We start from the raw sequence: 17,475 nt of genomic DNA, 5'->3' as shown, positions 1-17,475 counted from the left end.
TGTTCTAGTTCTGTTCTAGTTCTGTTCTAGTTCTGTTCTAGTTCTGTTCTAGTTCTGTTCTAGTTCTGTTCTAGTTCTGTTCTAGTTCTGTTCTAGTTCTGTTCTAGTTCTGTTCTAGTTCTGTTCTAGTTCTGTTCTAAGTGTTCTAGTTCTGTTCTAGTTCGTTCTTTCTAGTTCTGTTCTAGTTCTGTTCTAGTTCTGTTCTAGTTCTGTTCTAGTTCTGTTCTAGTTCTGTTCTAGTTCTGTTCAGTTTGTTCTAGTTCTGTTCTAGTTCTGTTCTAGTTCTGTTCTAGTTCTGTTCTAGTTCTGTTCTAGTTCTGTTCTAGTTCTGTTCTAGTTCTGTTCTATTTCTGTTCTAGTCAGTTTTCTAGTTCCTTTCTAGTTCACTTCTAAATCGCTTGTAGTTCAGTGTTTGTCAACTTTAAGAATTTTTTAGGGTTTAATTATTTGTTAGTAAGTTTAAATTTCAGTTATTGCACATCGAAGCGTTTGATTTATTATTTATTTAATAAAGTTTCAAGAAATTATGTCTAGAGCAATTTGTAGCGATTAATCTGTGTGTTTTTTTTTATAAAAATGATAAAAACACTATTTTCAAATATCAGCGAAGATGTCTAAACAAAAATTGTTTTTTTTTAAAAGTATTTTTAAAAAAATTAACAAAATTTTGGAATTTCGTCAATTTATTTTAAATTATTTAATTTTCTCCTCAAAACTTTAAGTTCAAAATCAGTTGTAATATTTTCAAATAGTTGTTGTTTTAAAAATTATTGGAAACTTAAAAAACATTCACATTTTAAAGACATATTTAGATAATTTACCAACAGGAGGTATGATTGATATTTATTTAGTAAAGTTTTTAAAATTTATCTGTGGGGAATCTATTTGATGCAAAACTATTTTTTTTATGACTTTGAAACAGTAATTATTGTTGAAAGTCTAGTTCTGATTAATTTAAATAAATGTAAATATTTTCTTTAACATTTTCCTTTTAATTAGATATTTCTAGAATATTTTAATTTAATGAATATTTGTTTTACTTTCTTTAAAATGTCATATATTTTGTTTTTGTCCCAAAAATCTGGCCTTAATTAAAATTTCATATCAAAATATATAATCCTTGTTATTTGTAGTCATATTTTCGCTGTTGTTGCCAAAAGTCCTTTGCTGTTATTTGTTTGTTTGTTGTGCAAGTATTTTCCAGCTCGAACTTTTTAGTTTTTTATCAGTATTTTATTGTGTAAAAAATAGAAAACATAAAAATAGCTATAGATATAGAAATAATCTTACTTTATTGTTGGTGGTTTGGTTGGACTGACTGTATCTAGCTGTGTGCCGGCCTGTATTGGTATCTAAGTCCTGCCAGCTGTGTTAATACACACACAGCTGTTAATCCTTTTTTGTGCCAACAAATGTAACAACAAAAACTTAATAATATCAAAAAATTTTTTTTGTTTAAACTGATTTTTTTTCTTTTCACAAATGATCATGATTTTTTCGTACACAATTTTTTTTCTAATTCTGTGATTTTTTTTTTCTTTAATTTTTTTTTATTTTTATTTTTTTATTTTTTGATTACAAATTTTATATATTTTCTAATTTTTAAATTACTTAAATTTAACACTTAAATAAAATATTTACACTATTTTTTTGTATATTTTATTTTTTGGTTTTCAAAAAATCTTCGTTATTTTTTAATAATTTTTTTTTTCTTTAAACATATTTTTTTGCTTAATATTATTCTTATTAATGTAAATGACTGTGTTTTTCTTGTTTTTTTTTTTAATTAAAAATGTTCGTAAAATTATTGCTCTAACCACCGTTTGGTATTACGGTTCGTAACGAACTAAATGCGAATTTGCCAAATGCTCATCTTTTTAAAAATACAAACACACAACGAAACAAACAACAACACCGCCAATGTTAAAAGGACAAACTAAGGCAAATAAAACAGTTAAATTCCTAAAAGGATAACAAACACTACAGAAGTACGAGTTAAAGAGAAAATGCGTTAAAGCTTTTACTCTTAAGGAGGAAAAAGCTTTCGCTTTCAATTAATAAAATTCAAACTAAATTCACAACAAGAATTTAGTACAACAGACAGAATAGAACTAGAACAGAACTAGAACAGAACTAGAACAAACTAGAACAACACTAGAACAGAACTAGAACAGAACTAGAACAGAACTAGAACAGCACTAGAACAGAACTAGAACAGAACAGAACTAGAACAGAACTAGAACAGAACTAGAACAGAACTAGAACAGAACTAGAACAGAACTAGAAAGAACTAGAACAGAACTAGAACAAACTAGAACAGAACTAGAACAGAACTAGAACAGAACTAGAACAGAACTAGAACAGAACTAGAACAGAACTAGAACAGAACTAGAACAGAACTAACAGAACAGAACTAGAACAGAACTAGAACAGAACTAGAACAGACTAGAAACAGAACTAGAACAGAACTAGAACAGAACTAGAACAGAACTAGAACAGAACTAGAACAGAACTAGAACAGAACTAGAACAGAACTAGAACAGAACTAGAACAGAACTAGAACAGAACTAGAACAGAACTAGAACAGAACTAGAACAGACTAGAACAGAACTAGAACAGAACTAGAACAGAACTAGAACAGAAACTAGAACAAACTAGAACAGAACTAGAACAGAACAGAACTAGAAAAAACAGAACAGAAACTAGAAAGAACAGAACTAGAACAGAACTAGAACAGAACTAGACAGAACTAGAACAGAACTAGAACAGAACTAGAACAGAACTAGAACAGAACTAGAACAGAACTAGAACAGAACTAGAACAGAACTAGAACACAGAACTAGAACAGAACTAGAACAGAACTAGAACTAAGAACAGAACGCATAGAACAGAACTAGAAACAGAACTAGAACAGAACTAGAACAGAACTAGAACAGAAACTAGAACAGAACTAGAACAGAACTAGAACAGAACTAGACAGAACTAGAACTAGAACAGACTAGAACAATGAACTAGAACTGAAAACTAGAACTGAAACTAGAACTGAACTAGAAACTGAACTAGAACTGAACTAGAACTGAACTAGAACTGAAACTAGAACTGAACTAGAACAGAACTAGAACAGAATAGAACAGAACTAGACAGAACTAGAACTGAACTAGAACTGAACTAGAACTGAACTAGAACTGAACTAGAACTGAACTAGAACTGAACTAGAACTGAACTGAACTGAACTAGAACTGAACTAGAAACTGAACTAGAAACAGAGCTAGAAACAGAAACTAGAATATTACTAAAATGTCCAAAATATTACCAAAAAACAATATTAATCATACACTCAGGTATAAAAATAACATAACAATTTTTAGAAGAATTTAATAAAATTATTTTTTTTAGGTTTTTTTAATTTAATACACCTCTGTAAAAACAATCAATCTAACTTTCTCTATAAACATTGTCCTCTTTATTACTCACGTCTCAAAATTTTACGACCAACAGACTCACAAATATAAAGTAATCAAATTAAATAAAATTTTAAGTGGAAACTATAAAGTTTATGAATTATAAAAATGATGTTTCCTTAAAAAAATATATAAATCTTTAAACTATTAAATACCCAGAAAAGAATTCAAAAATTGCCTGTTTAGAACAAAACATATAAAAACTTTTAAAATAGAATATAAGGTGTTAATAGCTTCCTTCATAAAACAAATAATAAAATTTATTTCTTATTTAAATTTTGCACATAAAATATTTGAATTAATTCGTTACGGCTATAAATTTAAATAAAACACATCAAAATCAAGCTTTATTACAATTTCAAACATTTAAATTTATTAAGAGTATTCTTGTATAAAGTTAACTCTTAAAAGTTAAGGCCCAACTATAATGTGCATAAGCTTGCTTAAGGTAATGTAACAATCGACGAAAAGTCTCTCAAATGTTGAAGAAAATCCGAGGAAACTTTTAGGTGGCTATAATGTACTTACGTGTATTCAAAACAATTTAGCTCCATTTACACATTTATGTGACACACGTAATAAATAAAATACATATTTCAAATATTTTATTGAAATAAATTAATTTTCTTTTAGCTTTCCATTTTTTCTTTATTTTCTTTGTGTATAATAAACAAACAATTGATTCCGTACGTAATGTGCTGTCAGTATCGCTCTTTGCTTAAGCAAATAAAATTTGACGAAACTTGACGAAACTCTCTTAAGTACATTATAGTTTGTCACATACATTTTATATGTGTTCGCACAGTTGCTTAAGCTGACTTCAGTTTGTTTAAGCATATTATAGTTAGGCCTTTACGCTTTTGTAAGTTTAACCACAAAAATCTCACACACACAATCAAAAACATCCACGTCTTTTTTTGTTTTCATTTCTTATTCTTACTATTTTTCTTTGGTTTGTTTGTAAACAAATGAAGCTTTTCATTCATAAAAGCTTTCTCTACGAATTTCATTTTCTCTCTTTCTCTCCCTGTCTTTTATTAAAAACACCGGCATATATAGTAATTCATGCTCAATATTACAGTAACACCGACATGTAACATTTACGGACCATGTTTTCTTTGGCACTTATTTAGCAAATAAAAACAAAAACAAAGCTATGACATGTTACGACATGATGTAATGTATTGGAACAGGCATTATGAATAAAATTGTAATAAAAATTTTAGATTTTTTGGGAAACTATCACCAGACTATATAGTATAGGCTATAGACTAGACTATAGACTAGACTATAGACTAGACTATAGACTAGACTATAGACTAGACTATAGACTAGACTATAGACTAGACTATAGACTAGACTATAGACTAGACTATAGACTAGACTATAGACTAGACTAGAGACTAGACTAGACTAGACTTAGACTATACTATAGACTAGACTATAGACTAGACTATAGACTAGACTATAGACTAGACTATAGACTAGACTATAGACTAGACTATAGACTAGACTATAGACTAGACTATAGACTAGACTATAGACTAGACTATAGACTAGACTATAGACTAGACTATAGACTAGACTATAGACTAGACTATAGACTAGACTATAGACTAGACTATAGACTAGACTATAGACTAGACTATAGACTAGACTATAGACTAGACTATAGACTAGACTATAGACTAGACTATAGACTAGACTATAGACTAGACTATAGACTAGACTATAACTAGACTATAGACTAGACTATAGACTAGACTATAGACTAGACTATAGACTAGACTATAGACTAGACTATAGACTAGACTATAGACTAGACTAGACTAGACTATAGACTAGACTATAGACTAGACTATAGACTAGACTATAGACTAGACTATAGACTAGACTATAGACTAGACTATAGACTAGACTATAGACTAGACTATAGACTAGACTAGAGACTAGACTATAGACTAGACTATAGACTAGACTATAGACTAGACTATAGACTAGACTATAGACTAGACTATAGACTAGACTATAGACTAGACTATAGACTAGACTATAGACTAGACTATAGACTAGACTATAGACTAGACTATACTAGACTATAGACTAGACTATAGACTAGACTACTAGACTATAGACTAGACTATAGACTAGACTATAGACTAGACTATAGACTAGACTATAGACTAGACTATAGACTAGACTATAGACTAGACTATAGACTAGACTAGACTATAGACTAGACTATAGACTAGACTATAGACTAGACTATAGACTAGACTATAGACTAGACTATAGACTAGACTATAGACTAGACTATAGACTAGACTATAGACTAGACTATAGACTAGACTATAGACTAGACTATAGACTAGACTATAGACTAGACTATAGACTAGACTATAGTATAGTCTAGACTAGGACTATAGACTAGACTATAGACTAGACTATAGACTAGACTATAGACTAGACTATAGACCAGCTATAGACTAGACTATAGACTAGACTATAGACTAGACTATAGATAGACTATAGACTAGTCTATAGTCTAGTCTATAGTCTAGACTAGTCTATAGTCTAGTCTATAGTCTAGACTAGGACTATAGACTAGACTATAGACTATCCTATAGACTAGACTATAGACTAGACTATAGACTAGACTATAGACTAGACTATAGACTAGACTATAGACTAGACTATAGACTAGACTATAGACTAGACTATAGACTAGACTATAAACTAGACTATAGACTAGACTATGGACTAGACTATAGGCTAGACTATAGTCTATAGTCTAGTCTATAGTCTTGTCTATAGTCTAGTCTATAGTCTAGTCTATAGTCTAGTCTATAGTCTAGTCTATAGTTAGTCTAGTCTATAGTCTAGTCTATAGTCTTGTCTATAGTCTAGTCTATAGTCTAGCCTATAGTCTAGTCTATAGTCTAGTCTATAGTCTAGTTTATAGTCTAGTCTATAGTCTAGTCTATTATTGTTAACTTACTTGTTGTCCCTTAGTTATTCAAATATCCAATAAATTTACCTGTAAAGAAAAAATAATCATATTTAATAATCGAGTAAAAAGCTTTTTTCCTTAAATTTAAAATATAACGTCTTTGTTCAAATATTCTACCGTTTCACTGTTCTGAGAGCCCTCTATCGTTTTATTAGTAAACTTAAATACGAAACACAAGAAAATCCCTCATAAAAAGAAAACTACGATTGTTTTTGTTCTCTCTTCCACTCTAATGTAAACAAAACACAAACGAGCAAAACAAAACCAGAAAACTTTGTTAGCAGTTCTCTTTAACAAACAAAAAATCCATTTGCCCCCACCAAAAAAAAAAAAATACTCTTAATAAAAATACTTAATAATAATAAAAATAAACTTTAATTAATTTTCTACATATTTGGCGGTTATTTTTAATTTACAATTTGAAAACTTATAGTTTTTTTTGTCTTACGACAAACATAAACCCAAAAGACAAATCAAATTTAACGACGGAAAAAAATTATTGGAAATAAACTCATTTAACCATAAATAACCAAATAATGATGTTGATGGTGTAGTCTATACAAACAGCCAGCCAGTTAGTGAGTCAGTTTGGCTGTCTGTCCACTTTTCAACCAAACAGGCCGGGTATGCGTTGAACTGCAACGTAATAAATGTTCTTAATATATATATATATTTTTTTTTTTTGTTATTTTCAACGTGTGAGTTTAAGTTCCATTTCTGAAACAAAAACCAGCTGGTTATTTGTTCTGACAAACAGTCTTGATTTGTAACATTTGTTTTACTCTTGCTAGAGGTTTTATTTTTGGGATGACTTGGCTTTAAGAAACTTTTATGCGGTTGTGTGTGCGGTCTGATATTGTGAGAATATATTTAGTAACTATGTATTGCAATAATAATGAACTATACAGCAATCAAACCGCAACCAACGTTGGGGGCAAGGTAAGATTTTCAGGTTTGTCATACTAACAGGTACTCTATAGACAGCAATGAAAATATATCGGCAAAGACAAAATTAAAATCTACTCTATAGTCAAATTTATGGTCTCGATGGGAGTATAGTCTTGACAAGAGTTTGGTCTATAGTTTGGTCTATAGTCTAGTCTATAGTCTAGACTATACTCTACTCTGTAGTCTGGACTATAGTCTAGTCTATAGTCTGGACAATAGTCTAGTCTATAGTCTCGAATATAGTCTAGTCTATAGTCTGGACTATGGTCTACTCTATACTCTGGTCTATAGTCTGGACTATAGTCTGGTCTATAGCCTGGACTATAGTCTAGTCTATAGTCTGGACTATATTCTAGTCTACAGTCTGGACTATATTCTAGTCTACATTCTGGACTATATTCTAGTCTACATTCTGGACTATAGTCTAGTCTATATTCTTAACTAAGTCTAGTCTATAGTCTGGACTATGGTCTAGTCTATAGTCTGGCTATGGTCTATCTATAGTCTGGAATTAGTCCTAGTCTATAGTCTGGGAATATAGTCTAGTCTATAGTCCTTGGACTAAGTCTAGTATATAGTCTAGTCTATAGTCTGGACTATAGTCTAGTCTATAGTCTGGACTATATTATAGTCTATAGTCTGGACTATAAGTCCCTAGTCTATAGTCTGGACTATAGTCTAGTATATAGTTCTGGACTATAGTCTAGTCTATAGTCTGGACATAGTAGTCTAGTCTGGACTAGTCTAGTCTATAGTCTGGACTAATAGTCTAGTCTATAGTCTGGACCTATAGTCTAGTCTATAGTCTGGACGATAGTCTAGTCTATAGTCTGGACTATAGTCTAGTCTATAGTCTGGACTATAGTCTAGTCTATAGTCCTGGACTATAGTCCTAGTCTATAGTCTGGACTATAGTCTAGTCTATAGTCTGGACTATAGTCTAGTCTATAGTCTGGACTATAGTCTAGTCTATAGTCTGGACTATAGTCTAATGTATAGTCTGGACTATAGTCTAATGTATAGTCTGGACTATAGTCTGGACTATAGTCTAGTCTATAGTCTAGTCTATAGTCTGGACTATAGTCTAGTCTATAGTCTAGTCTATAGTCTGGACTATAGTCTAGTCTATAGTCTAGTCTATAGTCTAGTCTATAGTCTAGTCTATAGTCTGGTCTATAGTCTAGTCTATAGTCTAGTCTATAGTCTAGTCTATAGTCTGGACTATAGTCTAGTCTATTGTCTGGACTATAGTCTAGTCTATAGTCTAGTCTATAGTCTGGACTATAGTCTAGTCTATAGTCTAGTCTATAGTCTAGTCTATAGTCTAGTCTATAGTCTGGTCTATAGTCTAGTCTATAGTCTAGTCTATAGTCTAGTCTATAGTCTAGTCTATAGTCTATTCTATAGTCTAGTCTATAGTCTGGACTATAGTCTAGTCTATAGTCTGGACTATAGTCTAGTCTATAGTCTGGACTATAGTCTAGTCTATAGTCTAGTCTATAGTCCAGTCTATAGTCTAGTCTACAGTCCAGTCTAAAGTCTGGACTATAGTCTAATCTATAGTATAGTCTATAGTCCAGTCTATAGTCTAGTCTATAGTCTAGTCTATAGTCTGGACTATAGTCTAGTCTATAGTCTAGTTTATAGTCTGGACTATAGCCTAGTCTAGTCTATAGTCTAGTCTATAGTCTGGACTATAGTCTAGTCTATAGTCTAGTCTAAAGTCCAGTCTATAGTCTAGTCTATAGTATAGTCTATAGTCTAGTCTATAGTATAGTCTATAGTATAGTTTATAGTCTAGACTATATTATAGTTTATAGTCTAGACTATATTCTAGTAGCGCACTTTAGGGACATGATATACATATATTTTAAAGCCTACTTTTAGGAGTTCAAAATATATTTCCCTGGTTTTGAATTTCAAACTAATTGCAGCAGTTTTTTTAATTCGTTCTACTTTTAAAGAAATCAAATTCAAAAAAAACTGGTTTTGTTTTTTTTTTTTTTTTTTTTGGTGGATAATAATAATGACGTTGATGTCACTGCTATTGTATTTGTTGTTGTTGTTGTTGTCGTCGATGATGGCGATAATGATGTTGTTGATTATTTCTCACACACAGACTTGATATGAGTCATTTTACTTGTATTTCAAACTTAAATATAAATAAAAAATAAATTTAAATATTTATATACAACAACTAAGAATATTTATACAAAATTTCTATAGACTCCGTGCAGTAAGTACATATTTAGTTTTTTATATATATGGCAGTAGTACCGATGACGGGCAGAGTATATAGCCAACGGCATGCGTCTCAGACACGTTTTAATGCCAAAAATATACCAAAAACTGCTGTATTTAGAGAGTACGAGAGATACGAAAACAAATTTAAATATAAATAAATGAAAATACAACAAAAATATACAAGAATAATAATATTAATAAAAACGACCACAATAACAACAATTTCAGTATTTTATTTTAAATGAGTTAATCGATGCAAATGTGGCATGTATTCGAATTTGTATACAAATTGAATTGAATGAAAAAGAATATTATTATGTGTTCGTTCGTTGGTATTTTGTTTAAACTTTTGATGATAATGATGATGAAGTGTGGGTAACATTTCAGCTCATATTTTTTGTCAGTTTTTTTGAATATTAATATTTTTGTTGAATTTATTATAAATAAAATTTTTTGCTATTTTTTTTTTTTTTTATTTGCCATTAAGTCTTTAGTCTTTATAGTGGAGGGGATTATAATTTTGAATACTTGGACAATATGTTTCATGTTGTGTTTGTATAATTTATTTCTTTATTCTGTTAAATTGTTTTTATTATTATGTTTATATTTTGCGTTTTTATTTATTTAGTTTAATAGTTTTTGCTAAACTGAACTATTGACCTTGTTTTTTTGTTTCTAAAGTTTTGTTTTGTGTATTTTTTGCAGTAGAATTTAAAAAAATGATTGTTAAAAACAAAAACTGGTTATAAGTCATTCAACATGATTGTGTTAAATTAAAAAAAAAATTAAATTTGTTTAACAAAAAGCAAAATTAAAAAATTAACAAAACAAAAATAATTGCATGATTTTTAAATAAAATATCTAAAAGTCATTAAGTAAATGATAAAGTAATTACCGAAATTTTAGAATGCTATAGGAAAATTTTTAAAAGGCTAAGGCCAAACTACAGAGTAGGCTTTAGAATGGACTATATAGTAGACCAAGCTCTACTCCTGACAATAATCTAGTATATAGACTAGACTATAGACTAGACTAGACTACTAGACTAGACTACTAGACTAGACTATAGACTAGACTATAGACTAGACTATAGACTAGACTATAGACTAGACTATAGACTAGACTATAGACTAGACTATAGACTAGACTATAGACTAGACTATAGACCTAGACTATAGACTAGACTATAGACTAGACTATAGACTAGACTATAGACTAGACTATAGACTAGACTATAGACTAGACTATAGACTAGACAAACTAGACTATAGACTAGACTATAGACTAGACTATAGAACTAGACTAATAGACTAGAACTAGACTAACTATAGACTAGACTATAGACTATACTACATGACTAGACTTAGACTAGACTATAGACTATCTAAGACTAGACTATAGACTAACTATAGACTAGACTATAGACTAGACTATAGACTAGACTATAGACTAGACTATAGACTAGACATATAGACTAGACTTAGACTAACTATAGACTAGCTATAGACTAGAACTATAGCTAGACTATAGACTACTATAGACTAGACTATAGATAGACATAAGACTAGACTAGAACTAGACTATATACTAGACTATAGACTAGACTTAGACTAGACTATGACTATCTATAGACTAGACTATAGACTCGACTATAGACTAGACTATAGACTAGACTATAGACTAGACTATAGACTAGACTATAGACTAGACTATAGACTAGACTATAGACTAGACTATAGACTAGACTATAGACTAGACTATAGACTAGACTATAGACTAGACTATAGACTAGACTATAGACTAGACTATAGACTAGACTATAGACTAGACTATAGACTAGACTATAGACTAGACTATAGACTAGGACTATAGACTAGACTATAGACTAGACTATAGACTAGACTATAGACTAGACTATAGACTAGACTATAGACTAGACTATAGACTAGACTATAGACTAGACTATAGAATAGGACTATAGACTAGACTATAGACTAGACTATAGGACTAGACTATAGACTAGACTATAGACTAGACTATAGACTAGACTATAGACTAGACTATAGACTAGACTATAGACTAGACTATAGACTAGACTATAGACTAGACTATAGACTAGACTATAGACTAGACTATAGACTAGACTATAGACTAGACTATAGACTAGACTATAGACTAGGACTATAGACTAGACTATAGACTAGACTATAGACTAGACTATAGACTAGACTATAGACTAGACTATAGACTAGACTATAGACTAGACTATAGACTAGACTATAGACTAGACTATAGACTAGACTATAGACTAGACTATAGACTAGACTATAGACTAGACTATAGACTAGACTATAGACTAGACTATAGACTAGACTATAGACTAGACTATAGACTAGACTATAGACTAGACTATAGACTATAGTCTAGTCTACTATAGACTAGACTATAGACTAGACTATAAACTAGACTATAGATTAGACTATAGACTAGACTATAGACTAGACTATAGATTAGACTATAGACTAGACTATAGACTAGACTATAGACTAGACTATAGATTAGACTATAGACTAGACTATAGACTAGACTATAGACTAGACTATAGACTAGACTATAGACTAGACTATAGACTAGACTATAGACTAGACTATAGACTAGACTATAGACTAGACTATAGACTAGACTATAGACTAGACTATAGACTAGACTATAGACTAGACTATAGACTAGACTATAGTCTAGTCTATAGTCTAGTCTATAGTCTAGTCTATAGACTAGACTATAGCCTAGACTAAAGACTAGACTATAGACTAGACTATAGACTAGACTATAGACTAGACTATAGACTAGACTATAGACTAGACTATAGACTAGACTATAGACTAGACTATAGACTAGACTATAGACTAGACTATAGACTAGACTATAGACTAGACTATAGACTAGACTATAGACTAGACTATAGACTAGACTATAGACTAGACTATAGACTAGACTATAGACTAGACTATAGACTAGACTATAGACTAGACTATAGACTAGACTATAGACTAGACTATAGACTAGACTATAGACTAGACTATAGACTAGACTATAGACTAGACTATAGACTAGACTATAGACTAGACTATAGACTAGACTATAGACTAGACTATAGACTAGACTATAGACTAGACTATAGACTAGACTATAGACTAGACTATAGACTAGACTATAGACTAGACTATAGACTAGACTATAGACTAGACTCTAGTCCATACTATAGACTAGACTATAGTCCATACTATAGACTAGACTATAGTCCAGACTATAGACTAGACTTAAGTCCATATTATTGTCGTGAATTGAATCCGTTATGGTGCAGACTTTAGTTTAAGGCTGTAGTCCAGATTGTAGTCCAAACTTGCTATAACCCAGACTATACTGCAGACTATAGTCCAGACTATAATGAAAACGATAGTCTAGACTATAGTTAAGACTATAGTCTAGACTATAGTGAAGACTATAGTCCAGAATATAGTGGAGACTATTGTCCAGAATATAGTGAAGACTATAGTCCAGTCTATAGGGAAGACTTTTGTCAAGAATATAGTGAAGACTTTAGTCCAGACTATAGTCTATATACTATACAGAATACATTCCAATCCATAGACCAGACTTTAGTCAAGAATATAATCAATATTATAGCCCATAATAGCCCAGACCAAACAATAGTCCAGATTGTAGTTTATAATATAGTGCTTAATATAGTAAAGAATGTGGTCCAGAATATAGATTTTAGTCCAGACAATAGCCCAGACTATAGTTCAGAGTATAATCCAGACTATTGGTTTATTGTCCAGTCTATAGATAGAGTATAGTCCAGAAATTCAACCAGTGCAATATGGCCTAGATCACAGACCAGACTATAGTCCAGATTGTAATACAGACTACATAAAGATCATTTTGTATAAAAATTAAAATTACTTGTTTTCAGATAACTTAATCTTAATTTAACACCTGCCTGTCAGCAGTAGGGGTAGTGACTACTTGTTAAAGTGCAAACAATTTTAATTCACGGATAACTGAGGATAAAAACAGGTTTAACAAGCAAATAGCAAAGCTTAATTAATTTACAAAAAAAAAAAATTAAGACTCTAGGGGAAATTGGCAGAAATAGCAAACTAATTGCTAGCAATGTAAACTAAAAGTTAAACAATTAAAACAAATGGTTTACATTTAACTCCTAGTTAAAAAAAATTAATTAAATGACAAACAACTTTATATAAATATAAAAAATCTAACACTACTGACAACCATCTAAATAAGTTTTATGTATTTATAACCAAATCTATTTTAATTGTTTTTTTTTTTTTATAAATTTTATACTTTAACTATAGTTTTACATCCCGTATTCGTGTGACACATAAAATATTAGTTTTAGCTTTTTGGCATTATTTCTCGCGGGTTTTTTTTTTTTTTTTCTTTAAAAAGCCGCCTTTTTATAAGTTTTACATGTTTAGTTTTTTTATATATTTAGTTTAAAATTTCCTACTATATGTTGTACAAGTATACTATATCGTATGCTGTGTATTATTATTGTTTTATTTACAGTATTGTGGTTATTTTGTTTGCTTTTTTTTTTTTTGCTGTAATTTACTATACAATTTCCTAATAATTAAATGCTAAATTATGTACATATACAATTTGTGTACCAACACTTTACTAGTGTCTCACTTTCAATAACAATTTAAATGAATATTGCTAGATTGTATGTTCATAACTATAGTATGATTCCTATTACGAGACAGTAGTAAAAAAATGAATAAATGAGGCTTGCTATAAAGGGGTTGGAGTGTTAATCAGAAATAAAAATTTATGTAAAAAATTTTAATATTTTTTTTAATTCTTAATTTTTACAACATTTAGTGTGAATAGAGCAAAAATTCTTTGGTAGCAAAACTTGTATGTTGGAAAAGTATAAAAATCTAAATTTTCATGCCATTTGAAGAATTTTGTGAAATTCGGATAAAAACGGATAATAGCGGATAACAGGGTTTTAAGGCTAATCAAGCCAGGAAAAGCAGTTTAAACTAATTTCCTAAACATTCTTTATATATTTTAAATTGTTCTTAAACAAATTTATAACTTTTATAGATTTTTCTTTTAAATTTTTCGAAAAAAAATTAAAAAAAAATTGGTAAAGTTTTTCAAATTTGATTTTTTACTAATTGATTTTAATTTTGTAAAAAAATTCTTTTGAAATATAATTTTTATAATCATAAAGATATCAAATCCTGATTTTTAAGCAATTCCAAGCATTTTTTGATATACGGATAAAAACGGATAATAGCGGATAACCGGGTTTTAAGCTAATTTAAAGCGAAAAAAGTATTTTTATGTATTATTCTGTTCATTCTTAATAATTTTAAAGATTTATTTAACAAAATTTTAAATTTTAAAAGATTTTTTTTTTATAAAAAAATATTAAAACTTATTTTTCCAATTTTTTCGACTTGGATTTTTTGCTAAATGCTTTTAATTTTGTGCTTAATTCTTTCGATATATGATTTTTGTAATCATAAAGATTTGTTATACTAAATTTTACTCAAATTCAAGCATTTTTTGATATAGCGGATAACCGGGTTTTAAGCTAATTAACAGCGAAAAAAGTATTTTTATGTATTCTTCAGTATATTCTTAATAAATTGACAGATTTTTTTAACAAAATTTTATATTTAAAAAGATTTTTTTTATATTTTTTAAAGTTTGAAATTAATTTTTTTTTTTAATTTTTTCGTATTTAATTTTTTATAAATGCCTTTAATTTTGAACCAAATTCTTTTGTAATATGATTTTTGTAACCATAAGGATTTGTTATACTCAATTTTACTCAAATTCAAGCATTTATTGATATACGGACAAAAACGGATAATAGCGGATAACAGGGTTTTAAGCTAATTAACAGCGGAAAAAGTATTTTAAAGTATTCTTCAATATATTCTTAATAAATTGTCAAATTTTTTTAACAAAATTTTAAATTTTAAACGATTTTTTTTTATTATTTCTTACAAAAGTTTGAAATTATTTTTTTTTTAATTTTTTCGAATTTAATTTTTTTATAAATGCTTTTAATTTTGAACCAAATTCTTTTGTAATATGATTTTTGTAACCATAAGGATTTGTTATACTAAATTTTACTCAAATTCAAGCATTTTTTCATATACGGATAAAAACGGATAATAGCGGATAACAGGGTTTTAAGCTAATTAACAGCGGAAAAAGTATTTTATTGTATTATTCTGTTTATTCTTAAACATTTTAAAGATTTATTTAACAAAATTTTCAATTTTGAAAAATTTTTTGGAATTTCGAAAAAATTTTTTAAATAAATTTTCTTTAAAATTTAATTTTTCACTCAATTTCATCGATTTTGTTTAAAATTTCTTCAGAAACAAAATTCTAACGTTGCTAAAGATATAAAATTTAAGTTTTTGTTTAATTTAGAGAATTTTTTTAAATACGGATAAAAACGGATAATGGCGGATAACAGGGTTTTAAGCTAATTTAGGGCGGGAAAAGTATTCTAGTGTACTATAACGGTTGTTCTTAATTATTTTAGTGATTCTTATAAGAAAATTTTTAAAATTTTAATAAAATTTTTCAGAGTTTTTCTAAAAACCTTAAAAATTTTTTCTTTCCAATTTAAATTTTGTCTAGAATAGTTGCAATTTTGTAAAAAAAATTCTTTAAAATAACATTTCTATGTTTATAAATCTTTAAGTTACTAATTTCTGTACAATTCCAAACATTTTTAAGAATTCGGATAAAAACGGATAATAGCGGATAATGCACTTTTAGGCAGATTTTTTTATTTATTTTATTTTTGAAACATTTTTGTTAAAAACTTGTCAGAAAATTACACAAATGTATAAAAATTTGTTTAAACTACTTTTTTGTTGAAAAATTTGCATAAAACTGCTTTATCCGGTCTTATCCGTTTTTATCCGATATATCCCAAAATGAGATTTTAAGCTTAAAAATGGATAATTTGCATAGGTAATGTTATAGAGAATGATACTATTTAAAAAAAAAAATAATTTTAAAAAGTATTTCTTAAAATTTTTTTTAATTTTATAAATTGTACACAAAAATTTTAAATTTTCATATAAAAAAGTTTAATTTTGAAAAATGTTGTAAAAAACTTGTTAGAAAATTAGTAAAATGTATAAGAATTTGATCAAACTACTTTCTTATTGAAAAATCTGCATAAAACTGCTTTATCCGGTCTTATCCGTTTTTATCCGAAATTTCTCAAAATGAGATTTTATGCTTAAAAATGGCTAATTTGCATTAGTTTTGTTATAGGGAATGATATTTTGAAGAAAAATGTTTGTTTTAGAAAGAATTTCTTAACATTTTTTTTAAATTTTAAATATTTTACACAAAAATTTTAAATTTTCAAAATTTTCAATTACAAAAAGTTTAATTTTAAAAAATTTCTTAAAAAACTTGTTAGAAAATTAGAAAAATTTATAAGAATTTGATCAAACTACTTTTTTATTGAAAAATCTGTATAAAACTGCTTTATCCGGCCTTATCCGTTTTTATCCGAAATTTCTCAAGTTGGGATTTCAAGCTTAAAAAAGGCTAATTTGTTTAAATTTCTTTAAAAATCGATTAACTTCCATAAATTTTTATTAAAATTTCATTATTTTAAAGAAAATTTTGTAACTTTTCTCTTTTGGGTTTGACCTAACCCCTTATTTTGGTCTGTAACAGGTTGCTGTTGCTTTTTATATGATAAAATAATCTGTCTGTCTGTTAGCAATT

General features: G+C 28.7%; 1 protein-coding gene across 1 annotated transcript in view; it reads right to left on the bottom strand.

The window, feature by feature from the left end:
- Window positions 1–6,462: 6,462 nt before the first annotated feature.
- Window positions 6,463–17,475, bottom strand: part of LOC119606440 (bromodomain-containing protein DDB_G0270170-like) — a 44,930-nt gene continuing 33,917 nt past the window's right edge. The window contains exon 3 of the mRNA XM_037959954.1: window positions 6,463–6,498. Within this exon, the coding sequence (XP_037815882.1) occupies window positions 6,478–6,498 (21 nt within the window). The 3' untranslated portion in view covers window positions 6,463–6,477. The remainder of the gene's footprint in view (window positions 6,499–17,475) is intronic.

Source organism: Lucilia sericata, unplaced genomic scaffold, assembly GCF_015586225.1.
Source record: "Lucilia sericata isolate MDLA Ls3-8-SP2 unplaced genomic scaffold, ASM1558622v1 Contig000585F_arrow, whole genome shotgun sequence".
Classification (NCBI taxonomy): domain Eukaryota; kingdom Metazoa; phylum Arthropoda; class Insecta; order Diptera; family Calliphoridae; genus Lucilia; species Lucilia sericata.
This window is presented reverse-complemented; position numbering and strand designations above follow the sequence as displayed.